The 21,208-nt window shown below is 40.2% G+C and overlaps 1 protein-coding gene across 4 annotated transcripts in view; it reads right to left on the bottom strand.

Moving 5' to 3' along the window:
- SH3KBP1 (SH3 domain containing kinase binding protein 1) overlaps positions 1-21,208 on the bottom strand; it is a 404,653-nt gene that overhangs the window by 172,634 nt on the left and 210,811 nt on the right. For 3 of the 4 annotated variants that reach the window (XM_077145714.1, XM_077145712.1, XM_077145713.1), the window contains 2 exons: positions 10,994-11,097; positions 2,948-3,077 (listed from right to left, as the gene is read on the bottom strand). In XM_077145714.1, the coding sequence (XP_077001829.1) occupies positions 2,948-3,077; positions 10,994-11,097 (234 nt within the window). Of the gene's footprint in view, positions 1-2,346; positions 2,404-2,947; positions 3,078-10,993; positions 11,098-21,208 lie in introns of all 4 variants that reach the window. The other variant, XM_077145717.1, reaches the window with a different exon arrangement.

Here is a 21,208-nt window from a genome sequence, read left to right as displayed (position 1 = left end):
AGTAAATAGACATGTACTACAGTTAAGCAAGATGCTACCACTGGGAGAGTCTGTGTAAAGGTACATGGGATCTCTGTTTTTTGTTTGTTTTTCAACTTCCTGTGAAACTATAATTATTTCAAAATAAAAAGTTGTGTTCTTTAAAGAAAGCAAAGCACATAAAAAATAGTAACACTATTCTCTGGGGGAAGAGAATGAGAAGGTCCATTTTAAAGCCAAAGGTTCTACTTGGCCCAATACTAATAGTATGCATGATTTCTGCATGGGATCTTATTTGATTATATAAATTTTACCAGTCATATACCAAAGCAAATTTTGAATGATAAATGGCTACTGAAACACCTGTCAGAACACTGAGACAGTGTTCCTGTCTCAGTTTCTTCCTCATTCGGGGGATCATTCCGATTTAGCAAGCCACAGGGATATTACTATCACACCATTGTAACCACCACCACCAGGTCTCAATGGGACCAGCCTCCCGGTCTTTGTACCCCACTATTCTTCAGACATCCAGCTAGCAGAGCACCTGGGGCATTTTCCTGAACTTCTGTTGATGGGTGAGCCCCCTTTCTACAATGAGAGTTTACTGAAGGCCGGATCCCTGTCTGATTTGCCTCTATATAAACTTCAGTGCCTTATACAATAGATTAGTAACAATAAGGACTCAATAAAGGTTGAACGAATGAAGAACAGATGAAAAAGGAAAATAAGGAGGGAGAGATGGGTAGATGGAGAGATGGACAGATGTACCCCTCTTCTCCTTAACTGTACATACAGAAAGATAACAAAAGCCATGTAATTCTTACCAGAAGCAGTCATCCTTGTTAGGAGACAATGCCTCTCTAGGGATCTCAAAAAAACCCTCAACAATGAACAAATTCCATGGTAACTAAACAAAACCAAAGCACCCTATGATTATTGGGCTTTCGTGGTCCGAAAATAGAAGGTTTTTAATTGAATGAGTGTCATGAGAAAGGCAGTCTCTATAAGTAGAAATAGCCCCTATCTGAGCAGGTGAATGAAAATTAAGTGATTGTATAGCCCATCCACTCCTAATCCTCCTGCCCCAGAAATTCCAGCACCATGTGCTTTGAGCTGAGAGGTCAGGCAAGGTGAAATGTCCTATTATGGCTTGGAGTGAGAGGAGACAGTTTATTTCAATAGTTTCAAAGCACAATAGCCATCATTTTCCTAACCATCTAGGCCTGGGAGTATAGCTGGGATAACAGGACACTGAAAGGTCAAAGCTCTCCCAAAGAAGTTGTTCAATCCCTCTCCAGAGCTCCTTCTCAGCATCAGTAGAGGAATCCCAAAGTAATTTCCAAAAGCAGACTTAGTGCTTCAGCGAACATGGTCTCAATCAGTGTGTAAGCAGCCTCCACATACTAACTGGTTATGGCCCAAGGGTCTATCATTATTAACAACAAGAACTACCATTTACTGAGGGTCTTCTATGGGCCAGATGGTTTATATACATTATCACTATGGGAACTTGCAATACATTTCCCTATGGAAATAATGTTATAATGACCCGATTTGGTACGCCCTCCAAGAAAACCCATTTAATCCACAACATCCCTGGGGAAGAGTATTGTTATTAGGACCTAATTACCATGTACAATACTATTTTAGTATACAAAAGGAGACACCAAGGCCGTAAGAATTCTAATGTGGAATTTGCGGAATTTGGGAGCTATAGCAACACCCACTATAGTGGGATCAAGGACACCTTCTCCACGCCCAGTTGCACTCATTAGCTGGGCTATATTAGCAGAGAATTCCCTGCCCCAAGTCAGAGAAGGCTGAAGAGGTTCCAGGCACCTCGTTTGCTCTAAGATCGGCTCATGTCCTTCCTACCACAGAACCTAGGATGGAATGCGGTTGGGGGATCCCAGGCTTTGGTAGTGGAGGGGAAGACATTTCTGAAGCCACAGAGTCAATCAGTGCTGCTGTTTCTATGTGTGAAATATAGGCCACATGATTCAGAGCTGCTGAGACAGGTGAACGTTTCTCTAGAAATGGCTTTGCCTTCAAATCATGAATTTATCCAATCCTACTATTGGTCAAGTAAAATAGAAACAGCATAACATGAGGATATCACTCAAGTGAGATTTTCTCAATGGACAATAAGGAAGTTTAAAAATGATCTTGGCAGAATTGAGCTATCCTCCTCTTGTTCAAAAGAAAAGTCTTCAACCCCAGTTAATGCTGTACCACTGTGACACAGTCAAGCCTTTTACAACATTCACACCCGTGACCTTTGCTGAAGACGGCACAAAAGAGACACAGACACCCACATAGGAAGTTGGGTTAGCGACTGGGAGAACAAAGCTTCCCGGTCCTGACCTTTTGCTCCATGAGCTGGAAAGGGCAGCAGAGAAGTTGGAGGGAGACATGCAGGCCCTGGAGAAAGAAAGACCTGAAGTTCGTTCTCACCATCTCAGAAGAATACACGTGCTCACTCAAGGTGGGGTCTGTACTCTCAGTGGTCTTCTCCCACTTTTAGGGGAATTGGCATGCATTCATCTTGTCCATAGCACTTCTCTCCACCAATGACTTTTTGTTGTTTTTGCCAGTTTTCCCCAAGTTCTTCAAGGGATGCTGACAATCTTACTCGGTTCGTTTGAAAAACAATTACCGACTTACACAGAGCCACACTTTAGAAGTATATGGAAGAACGCCAACATGGGCCACCCATGAGACAGAGTTAGTAGAGTATGAAGGCAGACAATCACCTATCCAGAGATGTATGGAATGTGTGGCTACAGGTCACTTCTTTATAGCGACAGACTTGCTAAGCCACAGTGTATTATGGTAGTATAACCAAAAAATACTCATGAGTTTTTGACACAGCCTCATAGCATGGGATACAGAACAGATGGGAGGCTGGGGGCAGAGCCTGATGGTCCCCCCGCCCCTTCCTACTTGGTGGAGTGGATTTCCTTACTTGACTTGGAGAGCTGCTCATCCTGGGAAATGCCAAGTTCATCCGACTCCCCTGACAGCTCCTTGATGAAATTGGAAGGAAACATTCCAGTCTTTCCATTGAGAACACCTTCCCACCATCCTTCCTCTACCTGCACAGATGCAAACAGAAGCAAAGAAATGCAGGTATGAAGTTAGACAAATTTGTATGGTGCAGAGTACAGAACTCCCCCAGGGAGAGCTGAAGGACCCAAAGTTTAACAGTTAACACAGGGAGCATGGAAAGCAGACCACACAGAGTCTTAAAAATCAGGCTAACACACAGGTTTTTAACAAGAGTCATAAACTCAAATGGAAAGAAAGTAACACTTTATTTTTACCAATATCCAACTGAAATTTATCATTTCCTTCCATTAAAATGTAGGGTAACAAGCCACAGTAATATTAGAAATACCTGTGACTTACCAACAAGCAAATTACTGATATTTTCATAGTGCATTATAGATGTTGCAGGTGTCTCAAATATCATTTCCACTCCTCACTACTTTGAAGTGGTGGCAGTTAGCACACCTGCTGGGTGACCTTATTTATTTATTTATTTATTTTACATACACCAGGAATTGAACCCTGGTCTCTGGAATGGCAGGCGAGAACTCTGCCTGCTGAGCCACTGTGGCCCACCCAAGGAGACCTTATTTTTTAATATATTACTAAAGAAGCACGTAGATTACTATATCAAAATTTGCCTTTAAAATACTTTGACAGTTACTTTCATATAAATGACTTTCTTTGAAATCTTATGTGCTTTATTTTATGCATTTAAAAATATTATTTAGGAAAAAAACATATTAAAAAACTGAGAATGGCTTCTCCAGTCTGCCAAAACTAACTAGACAGAATAACAAAAACAGTTAAGGACCCCTAAATAAGCACTTGAAACCTCAAACAGAAGGTAGAAGGACTCCTTGCAGATTTCTGCAGGGTTCTAGATTGCCCTTGAATGGACAAAAATTGAGTGAAGGGAGGCAGGGCAAGGTATGAGACTGAAGTCCTTTGGATAAGGGAGTGAAGGTTGGATCCAGGAGAGGAGTGAGAATGGCTAAGGCAAATGCAGACATGAGGCCCTTTGAAGTACAAGCTGACCTTGAGTGACCATTTAGCTAGGACAAACAGGAGAAGGATTTAAAAAAACATCATCCCAAGAGTTTGTAACGGAGCCATTAACAGCAGAAGTCAGAATAGTGAGCTAGCTTCTTGGAGGAATATAATGAGGATATTTTGAGAACAAGCAAGTATTAGGTTACTAGTCTGGTGTGGTATTATAGAAAGAGACGTAGAAGCTCTGGAATTTTTTTACCATATGCATGCATTATCCACCCAAATCAATAAATATAAGTTAAAAGCTAAAATAATTTTTTTTAAAAAAGTAGTCAGTCAAAAGCTCAGTTCAAAGCCTATCCTGAAACTTAGCACCTGTGTGAAATTACTCAAATTTCCTACCAAAATGAACCCTTGATTTTCCCACCTGTACAATGGGGCTAATCACTACACTTCACAGTTGTCTAGTTTGGGACCGCACTTCTACCAGTGTTAACGATAGGTACATTTTGATTCTATGCTAGGGGCTGGGGATACAGAAAATTATGGGATAGGTCTTTTTTTAATTCAAGAAGCTGCAATCCACCAAGGTAGAAAGGGTACATCCTTTAAAGACAGGGAAGTGGGGTGGGTATGACTAAAAATTAGCAATGCAATAAACGAGAAACACCGTGATTTAGTACAAACCCAAACTGTCACACAATGTCCAGTTCACTGAGATCTAAGATGGTAAAGGAAGGTTTTGAGAAAAAGAAATTAAAATGAAGGTAGGCCTTGCATAGTACAAAGGCAGATATAATTAGGGGAGAGGGTGTGGGGTGGGGGACATTCTAGAATGTGAGAAGCAGACGGAGCCTTTGGAATGGATACAACCAGAAGGGTACATTTAGAACATTTGCTAGAGAAATCATGGGAGCCAGACATATACAGTAGCAAATACATTTGCCTGTTCACAAAACCTTCAGAGAAGAATCCAGACAACTGCATCAATGCAACTGTCCTAATGACTATTCAAAGCCATGGCACTTAACAGCATTTTATTTGAAATCATTCTGTGTTTCTATGACAATTTCATTGATATGTATTATTCTTTCAAGGAGCTTTTTATAGGATTAAGATACTTAGGAAGATTCACCATGAGACCAAATATAAACACCCACAGGATTTGTATCATGGGTCCTTTGTGCTAGTCTGGAATAAATGACCTTCTTTCTTCTGGGAATGTAAGGACAGGAAGGGAAAAAACAAGGGCATGGACCACAAATGAACAGTCCTTGGCGTAATCCCTAACAGCACAGGCAGCTAGGCCAATTTCATTCCATTCCATTTGACAGTCTCTAAAATGTTCCCGCTCACCAGTGATGAGCAGCTGCAGCCTTAGATCCCAGAGGGAAGCTTTCCTGATACGTGGAATCAGCAGGCTGCCTGTTGGGAAAGCGGGTGTCTTCACCTTGCCACACCCCCCAGATGCCTGTCACAGCACAGAGGAACGGCCAACAGGAGGTCTATCATTAGCCACGTGGTGAGTAGAGGGGTAGACAATAAAACCACTGTTTACTGCCTGGGGGGCACATTTAGAATCCCAGGCTCCATGGAGGTGAGGCTAATTTCTCTGTGAGCTAGAGCCCATCACCAAGGCAAGGGTCTGACTCCCAGTACCGAGGGGAGCTGTTCAGTACTATTTCTTCCTATAGCCTGCTGCTTTGGTCTTGAGGTTCAGGCTGGAGAGATGCAAAAAAGGATCTATACCTTCACATTATCCCTCTTGAGGATATTCTAGTATACCTTCCTGCATAAAGATAAGAAGGTTGACTGCCAGAGTGATTACATTCATTCATTTCATTTAAAGAGAAGGGCACACACATGAATGAATGAATGAAGGAATGACAGGGAAATCATTGGGGAAAATCCTCTGCAGAGGCCTTCAAAGTCCTGACTCCCCCACAATAGGAGTTTTCCTTCCTGTGGAAAGCAGAAGGAAACAAGAGACCCTGACTATGTTGGCTATTTTTCTGAATTAAGTACTGCTGAGCCCTGGTCTGTATGCCTCTGCCAGAGACTGGGCCACAGTTTCATTCATTCAAGCAATATTTCATGAGCACCTATTTTGTGCAGGGCACTGGTCTAGAACCTTGAGATATGAAAACTGGTGAATAAAACAGATAAAGACTCCTACCTTTGAGGAGTTTCTGCAACAAGAGAGGAAAGTAGAGAACCTGCACATCCCCTACTTAGAAACCAAGCTTGCTTATTGTATGTGTCTATATTTAAAGAGAGAAAGAAACATTCCTCTTTGTAATAAAGTAGGAATTATAGATGTCACCAAGGGTTTATTATTTCCATCCCAAGGAAAGTAATAAAAAGGGTCAGACACCCACCTTCTCCCCCACCCCACTAATTTGATTTCTATCACCTGATTAGTTTCGTCATTTCTAGATCTTCATAGAAATGTGCTAAGACATAGTTTTACGTTCTGAATATTACTATAAAAACACAAATTGCTTTGGGCAAACATCTTTTTCTGTCAGCGCAATTAGTAAAAATATGTATATATGTTAAAGGGGCCACTTCCTGAAGGTATAAAAATCTACATTATTTTTCATTTTAGTTACTTCAAATAACCATCCCTGTTGATTTTAGGACAAGGGAAGCTGGTTGTACCTAACATAAATAAACAAGAGTTATCTAGGCCCTAAATGCCTGAGCCAACATTTCCCCCAATTCCTGTGTAGTTCACAATATAATTACCTCTTTCTGGTAGGGCCAGAACATTCCATACACACAGGGAAGTTGATTTTTATTCCCTCCCTTGTTTTTCTGAAAATGAAATCTGTAGGGTAATTCAGAGGGAAATGATTTAAGAAAGCATATACCCCATTTCTATTTAAGATAGGCAAAACTCTGTCCCATGAGACAGAGCAACATCCATGAGTTTCATCATGGTGGGAAGGGTTTCGGGTAGGGCTTTTGTAGACATCCTTCAGCAATGCTTGATGCTACATGCTGTTCCATGATTGTTACTGTCCTTCAAAACAGTACAGGCTAGTCTACAAGTCCCCAAATTCCTAAATGACTCTATGCTAAGACTGTACTATCATTCCAGTGAATGATATCTGAATAAACAGTAAATCAAGTCAGCAAGATAACCTTCCAGGGGAATCAAGATCTTCGTTTCACCCTGCCACTACTCCTGAGTGAGAACATTGTCAGTGGGGATACGTTAACCTTAGAAAATCCCTTACAGTACTTAGAAAACCCCTTACAGTACCAAAGGAACCTTTAAACGGGGTATTCTGTTAGCAGTTCAGTCCCTTTAACAGTTCACTATAACTTCTATCTAAACTCCATTTCAGTGAATCTGCCAGCTCCTGCTTCATACTCTCCACACTTGCCCCCAAACTTTCTCAGGTTATCCCCTACTTCAGAGCAAGAATCTACCAACATTCTGTCTTCTTCCTCCAGACTTGCCCAGTGCCTACCACAAAACAACACAAGCCTATTAATGAATGAATCCAAATACAGGTCACCTTTCAAACGTCCAGTTGAAATTTCACTTATCTAGAAAGCATCTTCTTCACCCTCAATGAGCGCTCCTGTTTTTTAAATTCCACTCTCGTTTGTCAATGCCATTACTTGCTACTTTAACAACGTCTTGGGTTACTGGCTGTCTTCTTGGCTGGGTGTATCTTACCTTCCCTGACTAGAAGGAATATGTTTCAAAGCAGAGATTCTGTTCAATAAATTTCTGAATCACTACAACTGTAGTTTCTTTCATAGGGTAAGCACTCAAATATTTGACAAGTCTTATAGTAAAAAACATAAATAACATTCAACTTCGCAAATATGTTAGTTTTTATATGGTTATGGTCTGCTTTGTATGCTGATAGTTCTAATCTAACAACTTTTAATCCTAAACATGGCTCACCTCTCCTAAATACTAATGCTTTGTCATATCTGTACATTAGGAAATCAGAAGTTTTCACCCCAAAGTTATTTGGAAAACCAACTGAAGAGAAGCTTGAACTCTTCAGATTATCAAATTCTAATAGACAAATTTTCATATTTTTTTGGAAAAAGGATATGAAGCCTTCTAAAGCAAAGGGGTGTCTTGAACAGGTAAGAATTTAGGTATGCTTTGATCAATTATTAATAAATCAGCTTTTAAATGGACTTGGCTTCTCATGGGCAAGCATAAAACAAAAGACATCTTTCTTCTCACGTAAGTCTTCAATGTTCTTATACTAAGAATGAAAAGAAGATGAACTGACCCATAAGGTTTTTTTGATTGAGTTAAAGTTTTAAAGAATTTCAAAGGCCTCTTTAACTCTAGCTGAGAAAACCATATGTCTTTCTATGGGTACAAGAAGGAAAATGCACAAGCTTTTTGAAAGTGCAAGTAACCATCTCTGCAAACCATAGGGCCAGGTCAGACAGGGCCAGGTCAGGCTTTAATACAGAGACCAAAACTCTCAGTTTCCAGCCAGCCTAACTGGGGACTACTGGAAAATAGTTCACAAACTAACAATAAAGAACAAATGAAAGCAAGAACCTCTGAACATACCTTTAGTCATTATTAAGAGACTGGTTAAGACAAAACGCATCTCCTTTAGCAATCCCCACTGGGTCTACCTACAGTCAATAAGCAGGGAGAAATAACCCCCAGAAATGTACTAAAAATCTTCCTTATCATGATCTACATTTCTTCTTAAACATTATTATAATATTCTATGACATAATCATTTTCAAAGTTCTGTTCCCTTTCAAGCCTTTGATATGATCATATGCATACAGCTCTATTTTATATGATTGTATCCTGGTATATGCAATTTTGTGTTCTGATCTGTTCAATTATGCTGTGGGAAAAAAAAACTTTGTTTTTTTCCACTTATTCATTTACTTATTTGATGAGCATTTATTAAAGTATGCATTAGGTTTTAGGCACTATTCCAATTTCAGGCACCAAGAATATAAAGATAGATAAAAGCCAGATCCCTGAAAAAAGCTCTTAGTTTAGTGGAATATAACAGATAATTATAATGCAAAGAACTGTAATAAAAACAGATTGAAAGGCCTTTGTGTTTTCCATCTTAATGCCTTTCACAATCTTCTAGCTGGTTAATACAACTTAATTCACATAACTATTCTCCTTCTCGATTATTTTTCATTATCACAACACTGCTGCAATGAACATGTATCGCTTTTTTTTTCTTTTGCAATTCATTTCTTTGAATCAATTCCTAGGAATAAGATTACTGGGTTATTTAGATTTTTACAGTTCTTGATGGAGCTTGCTAAATAGCTTTGTATAAGGGCCATACAGATATACAAAGTCATCAGCTGTTCTAAGCTTTACCAATAGTCTTACCAATAAATATTTTCTTAGGATTTTCATAAGAGTATGAGAAAACTGCATTATTGTCTTAAATTGTTTCTTTTTTAATTAATAGCAGGGAAAAATGTTTTCTGTTGTTTAAGGTTTTTATTTCCCCTCGTGGGATTTGTGTTTATGGCAAATTTATCATCTCTCATTGTTACAGTAGCTTCCTAAAATATTTTCCCATGTTACATAGGTAATAACTTTTCATTGATTTATTGCAATTTTTCCCTATTCCTTGTTCTCTTTCTTTAGCTAAACTAGTTTGAACTCATATCAAAATTTTAGCTTTTTTTTTTTGTCCTATTTGTTTATTTTTTTCCTCTGGAATTTCTTTCACGTTCCATTCTTAAGAAGTCTGTCCTACCATCAGGATAAATGTTCTATTCTGTTGTCCATTCATTTTTCAACCAGTCAACTTTCCAAAAATGTCCCCTATGTGACCTACTTGGTATCAAGGACAAAAAGTAATAAATGACATATTAATACAAATTATCCCAAACTCAGAAATAGGCAAAAGGGATTACTACATGTCCTTCTAGTGCCATGCTGGTCATTGTCTAGCAGTCCTTCTTCCGCCCCCTAATCCCATTAACCAATTCTCTAGGGACAAATATTTTTGCTTGACATACTATTTACTGTTTATGAAGATACTTTATAACTCTATTAATGCAGATGTCAACTGATAGAAAACTGAAAGCGATACAAATGATTCTTATCAGATAGCGATGAAAATAAATTTTGACCAGTAGAGATGCAAATGATTTGTCTCCTGGAAAAGATGAACTCAAAGGTTACAGTTTTATTGCCCTGAAGGACACTAAGTAGTTTTGCATCGACCTTAGCAATTTTAATAAAACATTTTTTTTCTTTTAGTCACTATAAATACTTTTGCTCTTTCACAATTCTCTCTGAGCCAGTCTTACCATCTTGCAGGCTCCCTCATTAATGAGTTAAATAAAGCTTTGATGCATGCTTACTTTATGTTCATGAGAGTCAGGAAATGTAGCTTCTAGCATTACCCTGCCACTTCCACCCAAATGATAGTTCACTTAACTCTTTGACTTCTTTCTTTTCTGTAAATCATGGGTATCTGTAAGGACAAATGGCATTCAGGAAATGAATGCAGTTGGAAAACTGTGTTTGTATAGACAGATACAAACATTGAATTGGGTTGAATGATCAGGTTTGAAGTCAAAGCTCAGAATTCCCCAGGCCCAACTAAGTGGAGACTGAGAAGCCCATTCCAGTGCTGGTGGCACATTTCAGAAGAACCTGGCTTCAACCCTCAGCCCTGCCTCTTCGAGGGTCTCTTGAGCTGGTTTCTTCATCTATAAAATAAAGTAGTTGTGAGGAGTTAAATGAGCTGACATACAAAGAGCCTTGTTTGTGCTTGTCATATACAAGGTCCTCTAATATAGGTCAGGTTTTTCCCTTCCCTCTACATCCACAGTGGCCCCCAGACTGAATACCAAGTCCATACTCTAGAGATAAATCAGAGTCTCTCTGGGTATCCAGAGTCTGCAGCAACAGGCTCCTTGTGGGTGGATAAGCACATGGGTTCTGACAGCCCACACGTGGGAATTGCTCGCTTACCTCTCCTACCACCTCTATGATGTCACCGACTTTCAGCTCAAGCTCATCATCGTTCTGAGGCAGATAGCTGAATGCCACCTGGCATCGGCGCCTCCGTCGCTCGCCTGGATGGGAAAAGCAAAATATTTAGCTATGGCCCTTAACCCAAAATAACATTTTACAGAGAGGCAATCTAGGCATGCAGGCAAATTAAGCTGACTTGTCTCAAATATGCTCTCTGGGAAATGGCTAGAGACACAGCAGCCCTGGTCTCTTAGGGAGAGGCGGTAGAAAGCAGAGCAATGCTTCTCGGTCGTTTAAAAGCTGCCGGGTCAGAAAGGCATGAATATGAGAAACTGATCCATTTGGGCAGAAGGCAAAAACCCCACCCCTGAAGCACTGGAGCACAGTGTTGCCTTAAATGGTTTTCTATGGATGGGGCTTTGTATTTGCTGTTGACTTTTAATGAAAGCTGATGTGATGTGGTAGAGAGAAAAGAATGGTCTGCTTCTAATGCCTGCAAGGCAGAGGAAATTTTTCCTAAATGTGCAAAGGAAAAGATAAAGTACCCTGGCCTTTTTCTTACTAATCATGACCCTTTCACCATGCTGGAACTCAGGCCTGATAAGCAAAGGCTGATTAGATCTTGGCGTTCTCTTGGTACCATTTCAAACACTCCACAGGGGCTCAACAAATCTACTTTCGTCCTCTTCGCTCTGTCCCAGGCTGGCTGCTAGCACAGAACCAAACCAGGCAAATCAAGATAAAAGCCAGGAGCACACTTCACTTGACCAGAGGATAACACTCAAGGTTACACCATCTCACTTACCCAGTGTGGCCCAACTGGGAGCCCCTGGCTTAAAACTAATTCAAGTGCAGGCCCAACTGTCCACAAGACATCCATACCACAGATGTACATTGTGAAAGAGAGATCAGGCACGTGATATGTGCACGTGTGAGTGAGAGAGACAACGAAACAGACAGGCAGGCAAACAGACAGACAGACAAGCAGCAGTGGAGGCCCAAGTCAGGAAGAGGTAGATGGGAGATAGGAAACGAGACTGACATTGCTCAGAAGTTTGTTGTTCGTGGCTGACCACCTCACACCATCTGTTATGCCACCACCTGGCCTGGAAAAACCAAATGGATCAACGACTTAAAAGAAACATGCTTAGAAACGTTTAAATTATTTTTGGATACTGCCCACAGGGATTCTTTTTCTTTTTTTAATCTTTTCCCTGAGATAGGAAGTCCCTGCAGGAATGATCACACGGTATGTTAAGGCCCCCAAACAGCATGACATTCTACAAAGGTAGAGGCCCCTCTGCTGCATCCAATGTGTTCACTGATCAATACTGTTCCAAAAGTCAGTGGCCTAGTTTTCTCTGTTTCATTTTTCTCTGCCTGTATATCACTTCTAAGGAAGAACAGAGGTGACCAGAGGGAAGAGGACAAAAGTTCAGAATCAATACCTTATCTAATCATATGCTGGCAACAACACAAATACACTCCATCCCACTGTACAAAACCGTAAGTCCCCGGTCTTAAGAAGAACAAACACAGGGGGCTTGGCCCAATTTTCAGTTACGAAGTATCAGCATGTAGAGTAGTCCAACTCCAAGAAGGGCATGGCTCTCATGGGGATAGAGGGACCCACCCCAATTTGCTTTTCCAAGGTGGGAGGGTAAAAAGAGTGGCATCCAAGTGCAAAGAACCCCACCTCTAGTCCCTGGCTTCTGACATGCTGTAAGACAAAGCAAGTACTCAGTGTCAAAAAGGATACAGATTTCTCCTTATAGCAAAGAAAGTCTAGATGATAAGGCTAACTTGGCACTTCCCACCCACCTACCCCATTCTATCCCCTGCAACTCACTTGCCCCCTCTTAAGATGAAATTCTACTATAAATCTTTAAGTTTTCATTTGCTAGATATTATCTTAGAAAGCAAACTCTGCAGACAGAAATTTGAACATGAAACAAGTAAAATGGCATAAATATCTGAAAACCAACACTTGCAAACACAAAAGTCACTAAAATCCTGCCCAAAGTGACTTAAAAATAACATCTGAAAACAGAGTGTTAGCTGAAGCCATAAAACTTAGTTACATGTAAGTGCACATTTTCAAAAGATACTCTGTAAAAAGTACCATCTAACCCAAAGCTGCACAAATGCAAAGGAGAGAATGATATAGAATTAGAGAAAAGACAGGCCCAGCAGATTCAGGACCAGGAACACAATAATCACATTTTTTTTTTTTAACCACTCTACATCAGACTTTCACAACAGCCTGCCTGCAGTATCAGGAAGAATGATACATTTACTGTTTCTTCTCTGCCAGGCTAGTCAATATTTCTAAGAAGGTCATTCACTTGGTGGCATGAAGTCCTATAAAGCACACAGCCAACATACTACACTAAGAAATTAAACCCTCCAGAGAACCCAGGGGACATTCACCTGCTCTGACCTGAAGCTAGAACAGTTATTCTTCCTCAACTGGACAACTTAGGTTGGTTTTTAATATCCATCACAGATAATTCCCAAACTCCTGAATTGATGCTTTACCCAATCTCATCTTCTGCACATCACTGATTCCACCTTGTTTGCCAGGTCTACCAAACCCAGAAACCAGTTCTAGGAGGTACTTGAAGCTGGAAGATTTTATATTTCAGTTGGCTCCATGTATTATATGTTTAAGGAAATTTAAAGATGTCACTTGCCATTATTTCCCTCTCCTGGCATTTCACTGATATTTACTAGTGGGTCTTGACCTGTCTCGAAGATGTAGGTAGATGGCAATGTCACTTCCTTTCAAAAACTGATATAAAGTGGAGAAAAATCATATGCACTTGCCTAAGCTGTACTTTAGAGTTACCACATCTTGTTCAGAGCCCAGTCCATATGAACTCAAGTTTTAGCACAACGCACTGGGATTTTTTTTTCCATTGAATAAACTGAATCTTGAAAGAAAAAATTAAAATGTATTTAAAACTAAATGTATTTGCTGATAATGGCCAACAATATAAATCTTATTAGACCAGCTGGAAAGAGGAGACATGTTTTCCTCACTCACATCAGTGCCACTACCACCATCTTTCATAACTCTGTTTTCTAGGCAGGGCCACTTAACTCCTTACACATAACTGAAAAATGGAATGAACTCATATTTTATCTACATACACGCAAATGTGTATGTACACTTGGCATACCAAAAAAGTATAAATAAGGCAGACTTTACAAGGCATACTCAATTTACCTCTATGTCATTGCCATACTGTATGAAAGACATGAAATGAACTATAGATGTGTGAACGTGCATTCATATATATGAACACAAACACATATACATGGCAAAGCAGGTACACCCTCATTCTTTGCTCCGACCCCATAACCACCTTCCAATAATGATCAGCTTGGTTTAATAAAATAATAATGGCCAACATTTACTGAATGCTTAATATGCGCCAGAGACTACTAAACACTTAACACGTATGACCCCATTTAATCCTCACATTAAATCTCTGGGATAGATCATTGACACATTTTTTATAGACAAGAAGACTGAGGAGGCATAGAGATTAAGTATTTCACTAAGGACTAGTAAGTGAAGGGCCTAGGATTTCAAAGGAGGGACACTGCCTCCCATGTCTGAATGTTCTTAAGAAGAATTCTTGACTACGGGTCTTGAGTCTGCAGAATGGATTAGCTGGTTAAAAATGTGAAACCAGGAAGTGAAAAGCCACAAATCAGGAGCAGTTCCTTACAGCTGCTGAGAACTGGGGCCCATATTTTAACGAAATAAAGCTGGGAATGGATGGGGAGGAAATACTGTGTATTCACTTTTCTAAAAATGAAATAGCAGAAATGGAAAAGGGTACCATGGCCCAGACTTGCAGATCACACATACATCTATATTTTACAGTCTTCAGCCAGGGCTCTAATGGCACGTGAAAAGTGACCACAATAATATACAACAAATAACAGAGTGGTGAAAAAAGTCTTTGGGTCAACTGAAAACCGTCAATACTCACACAGTCTATTTTTTATATCCCGGCTCCCCCATGACAGAACAAAAGTCAAATTACCAGGGTTTAAAATCATTTGATATTTTCAAAGAATCCACTAAATTAATCAGATGGATTCTCCACACATGCCTAGAGAACATGGTAGTCTCCTGAAACTGCTCTCCAAGAGAAAAAACATTGATAAAAGTCAAAGAGGAAATCAGAAGTCCCTAATTCCCGGTTTCTAAGGTTATTTCTGACATTTTCCTAGGCAAGTCCTGGTGACCACCTGTATCAGAAAGATAAAAGGCCAGGCAGACCTATTGAACTACACTTTCTGGGGTTGGGGTCAGGGGATCTGCATTTCAGATCTAAGAACCTCAATGACTAATCAGCACCACTAATTACAGATGTTGGTAAAACAGCTTTTGCGAAAAGGTGGTCTCCCCTTGGAGGACTCTAACCCAATGTTTTGCAATCTCGGTTGCACATTGAAATCACCTGGGGAGCTTTCCTAACACTACCGATGCCTTTCTAAATAGCAGTCCTCAAGGAAATAGGTCTCCAGAAAAATGGCTGTTTCCAGGGCTGTGGTAAAAAAAAAAAAAAAAAAAAAACAGGAGGCAAGTCTAGAATATCCAGTTATACCAAAAGTAATGAAGTGCTCAAACACTTGGGGGATGATTCCAAGAGGACACAAGAATAAGCTTGAAGGAGCGTCCACTGGCCAAATTTGGGACAATTACAGCATGTATTCAGAGGCATATTATAATTATTTTTTTAAAATCATGAATCTATACTGATATGTTGGATAGATGAATAACTAGACAGACAGACAGACAGACAGACAGCTAGACAGACAAACAGAAAACAAAAGAATAAAATTAGAAAGATAGGTGTGGGGCAAAAAGGGAAAACTCTTCTTTACAAAAGAATGTTGACTAATAAATATAGAAATGATAGGAAATAAGGCAATCACCATTTTATAATGGTCATAGTAATTAATAACTGATTCTGGCAAGAATCATGACTGTCAAAACCACTAGGTGAAAACCTATTGGGGATTAGGATATTCACAGAGTCTCAAACTATCTCCCCACAGATTATTTTTTCATTACAAAGGTAAAATGGACCCTTCAGAAGTGATCAAAGCTAACACTGCCAATGATAGGGCAAATCACATCATGCCCCTCCTGATCTCACACACTCAGAAGGACTTCATTATCTACAGAATATTCCTACTCAAACCATTTAAAATAAATCTAATCATGAGGAAACTATTGTGCAAATCCAAACTGAGAGGCATTCTACAAAAAAAGAACTGACTTGATCTCTTTTTTTTGTTGGGTTTTTTTTTTTTTGTCAACATCACAAATGATTTTTAAAAGGCTATGGAGGTGGTACAACAGTAGCTTAGTGTTAGAATTCTCGCCTGTCATGCCAGGCCTGAAGTTCGATTCTTGAAGCCTGTGTATGCAAAAAAACAAAACAAAACAAAACAAACAAACCTTACTTTGGAATGGTGCAATGGTGGCTCAGTGGCAGAATTCTAGCCTGCCATGCCAGAGACCCAGGTTCGATTCCTGGAGCTTGCCCATAGCAAAAAAAAAAAAAAAAGGCTATGGAAGTGTTCTAGATGAGAGGGAGAGGGGGGAAGGGGGAGAGAGGGAAGGGAGGGAGAGAAAAGAGATAGGATAACAAAATATAATATATGGTCCTTAATTGGATTCTGTATTTTTACAAAAGGCTATAAGCCAGGACATTATTGGGAGAATTGGGGAAATGTGAATATGTACTAGTTAATAGCATTATATTAACATTAAATGTCCTGAGTGTGTTCATTCTATTGCAGTTACATTGGAAATGCCTTGTTCATAAGAGATACATTCAGAAGTATTTATGAAGGGCTGTAATGTATGCAACTTATTTTCAAATGGTTTATGAAACAAACAAAAAGCATATGTATATACAGAGAGAGAAAAAGCAAACATGGCAAAATGCTAACAATTGGTGAATCCAGATGAAGGATATATGGCTGTCACTATATCTGTTACAATTTTTCTGTTCATTTGAAATTTTTCAAAGCAAAAATTTTAGTGAAGAACGAAAAAAATATTGGGCTCCACCCCCAGGGATGCTTATATAACTGGTCTAAGGTGCAGCCTGGGCATCTGGATTTTTAAAAGCTCTCTAGTGATTTGAACATGCAGCTAGGAGTGAGAGACATCTAAATAGATCCTATCGTCCAGAGAAGAGCATCAACCTAAAAATAAATGGGACTTTTTCAGGACCATGTATTTAGGACCTTCATTATGCATCTCCCCACCTGTCCCCCCACTGTGCCCCGATCCTTTGAACAGTTACAGTAAGTAGTTTCTAGCTCTGACAATGTGTTCCTTGGGGGACTGGGTGTGGAGGTAATGGTGGTCTCCACTAGATTCATTAGCAAAACACTGATGGAGATACAACCTCTCCCCAAGTTAATGAGCAACATGCTAGTTGCTTGAAGTAGCTGTTCTTTAGTTGGAAACCTGAATTTATATAAGGGGCCAAGTTTCTTACCTCAGGATGGAAAAGCAATATAAACCAAACTAAATAAATGTGGAGAATCACACATTTTACCTGGGACATCCAGCAGAGTCTGGTGCAATGGAAGAGGAAGCTGAATTACTGATCATACATACCCGTTACTGGAAAAATTTCCACTCATCATCATGTTTAAATATAATATAACTAAAAGGAACCCCTGGATCTGTCTGTATAAAAACCTCTTGGCTGTGGCTGGATTGTTGCAGTGGAAATGTACAGTATTTAATTAACCAGCACTGTTTGGTCCCTGGAGATGAGCCTGCTTGATTCTCATAGGGATGTGTACAATCAACATATTTGCATGGCAGAAAACAGTAAATCCATCTGCCTGCAATTTCAAAGGGAGAAGTCATCTGAAAAGCAGTTTAGTTATGCCAGTCTCATTTTCTCCCAAGTCCCACTAGAATACCAGAGAAAACTACAGAACCACCAGGGAACCTGAGCCATGGGGAGGGGAGCCAGGGGGTTCATTAGAAGTCACATAAAGAAAATCAACTTAATCTTGTTGGGGATGAAGAAAACTAACATACATTAGGTGTCTATTGTGCACCTCAAGTTACATGCCTTTCCTCAAGTCCTCATGCCAACCCTATGAGGTTATGGGTGGGGGACTGGCCCCATCTTTATGAAGGGGCACAGAAAGGTTTGATAATGCAGCCAAGGCACATGGGTTAAGTAAGTCATGGTCTTCAGCCCTCCTCTCCACCAATCCAAAATAATACCAGGAAGGCAGACTGGGAGTAATTTTTAGGGTGGGGTGGGGGGGTTTGGATGCCAAGCTAAGGATGAGGACTATATTTTGTGAGCAATGAGGAACCAGAAGAGATGTCCAGGCAGGGAAGTGACAACAAGATGTGATGGGGACAGTGTTCTAGAGAGAAATGATAAGGGTATGCATGATAGCTTGGAGGAGAGAGCCTAGAAGTGGGCAGATTGCCCAACAGAAGGCAATGAAAGGCAGGGAAGTCTGAAAAGAAGGTGGAAGGAATCCAGGGAAGGAGAAACTGATACATAGACATGAACACAGATATACACAGAATCATTATCAGTTGATGTGTCTGTTGCCCCCTCTGGGAGTCAAGGGCCCTGTCTTACTGTCTTTGATCCCTAGGACCTAGTTCAGTGCCTGTCAGAGTAGACAATCAATCCATTCTTGAAAAACGAAAGGATGGATGAACTAATCAATACTTATCCCACAGTTCCGTCTGAGGGTCATGGTTTTGTGACTACAAACTCCCAGGCAGTTAGAGGGACACTGAAGAAGGACAAGAAGGATGTAGAGAAAGAGAGTTAAAGCCTCAACATGGTGCTCAAAGTGTGTTTAAAAGCCAGTGCCACCCTGAATTTTTTGAAGCTCTAGGGATGGAAAGATGGTGGCCCCTATAGTCTTGCCACTGTGTTAAAGGAGCCTCATGCTCTATCAACACTGTAGGCCAAAGTATCTGTAATACTAAGCAATGCTTAATATATTCCTCAGTGCTTTCCCCTTACAAATATGAGATCCACTACCAATTATCCATACCAAACAGCAGAGCAGGGATATATATGAACAAAAAATTATGTATACTTGTGTTAGTTAGATTCAGTTGTCAACTTGGCCAGGTGAGCATACCTAGTCTTGCTGCTGTGGACATAAGCCAATGGTATGTGAACCTCATCTGTTGCTAATTACATCTGCAGTCGGCCAGGAGGCGTGTCTGCTGCAATGAGTGACGTTTGACTTAATTGGCTGGTGCTTAAATGAGAGATCGCAATGTAGCAAAGCTAAGCAGCTCCGCATTCTTCATCTCAGCACTTGCAGCTCAGCCCAGGCCTTTGGAGATGCAGAAAGAAGTCACCCCGGGGAAAGTTGTTGGAACTCAGGGGCCTGGAGAGAAGACCTCATCCTGTGCCTTCCACATAAGAAAGAACCTCAGTGGAAAGTTAGCTGCCTTTCCTCTGAAAAACCAACAAAATAAATCCCTTTTATTAAAAGCCAATCTGTCTCTGGTGTGTTGCATTCCGGCAGCTAGCAAACTAGAACAATACTTGATTTTTAATTTGGTCCTCTTAAGAGGTAGAAAATATTTGTCTTAAGTGGGCAGTGATATATGTATAAGAATGTTCAGGCCAGTTTTGTTTCTAACAGCAAATGCATACATGCACAGAAATCTAAATATGAAACATCCTGAATGTCATTAATGGGGAATGGCTACCTAAACCATGGTATATCTGAGCCATGGATACTCAGCACCCATTACACAATATGGACTCAAGTTCAATATGGACTGATGTGAAAAGGTGTCTAAAATATAGTCTATAATATATATATAATGATCCCAATTTTATAAATATATATATATGTATACATCTACATATATACACATATATATTCCTTAACTATAAGTTCCATGGACAACTATATTACTCCTGATTACCCAGAGCCTAGCTCAGAGTAGGCACTCAACAACTGCTTATTAATAAATAAATGGTTCACACAATACTCAACTAATGTTATGGCCTAATACAATTAAATAAGAGAAAGGATATGACTGAGAGAAAGGAATACATTTGGAGAGGTACAGCAAATGGTACAGAAGGATACACCCAAAGAAACAGTGGTTACTTCTGGGAAGGTTAGGGCAAGCGTAAAGAGCAATTCATTTAAATGCTTCTGCTTGCTAATTTGTTTTTACAAAGAGCACATAATTCACTACAACAGCTTTTTCTTCTTTAAACACCAAAGTCACCTATTAAAACAATTTTCTTGCATTATAAAATTTATCTTTATGATTAGGCTTTGATGACATTAATAATAAAGTTATTTCATATTCCTCAAGTAAACAAATAGTAATTGAATACGGCAGAAAGGTGGTTCTGACAGGTGGAAAGACTAGGGGCTCTGATCTGCCAATCAGAATTGGCTATCGCTGGTCGACAAAGGCAGTGGGAGGTGTGAGCACAGAGAAACAGCTCCACACCTGTACCCCCGACTAGTCACCATTCTGATCAGATGCTGTCACATAACCTCCGAGGAAATCAGGCTCTCACAGGCAGTCCCCTGATGAACCCCAAAAGAGCTTATGTGATACCGCTCCAGTGATGTTTTTCCCAGCCTGACTCCCCCAGCCCACACGATACAGACAGCCACCTTCCTCCAGACAGAGGGGCACTGTGTCCATCTTCTGAGCCAGCACTCCCCCACTCACTCAACAGAATGGGAACACAACCCCTTCTCTCGGTCCCCCCAACAATTACTGCTTTTCTCTACCACGGCCCTCACCCCTACTAGATTCTAGTTATCTCTGAGTGTCAATTTGTATGTCTTGCCTCCACCTCTTCCACCCTGACCTCTCAGCTCTTTCATGTACAATGTTTTCAACAAATTCAGCTCCTTTATCAACACTCACATATCCCTCAGGATGGTTGTGATGACCTATTTCATCAAAACTGCCCACTCTCATCAGTATGCAGGCCCAGGTGCCATAAGCTAGAAACCCAGGGAAGGACACAAGTCCCTGACCTAGGCCCTCCTCAGCTCTACAAACATCAGAGATCAATGCCCTGTTTAAAGAAGCCATTGAAAACAGGCAATTGTCTTAAAATCAGGCAACTGACAGAGGAGAAAGAAATTGAGTTTCTGCTGCCAGGGTAATAGAGAAAAGGG

Source organism: Tamandua tetradactyla, chromosome X (assembly GCF_023851605.1).
Source record: "Tamandua tetradactyla isolate mTamTet1 chromosome X, mTamTet1.pri, whole genome shotgun sequence".
NCBI classification, from domain to species: Eukaryota; Metazoa; Chordata; class Mammalia; order Pilosa; family Myrmecophagidae; genus Tamandua; species Tamandua tetradactyla.
Note: the sequence above shows the minus strand (reverse complement) of the source record. Positions and strands in the feature narration are given on the sequence as shown.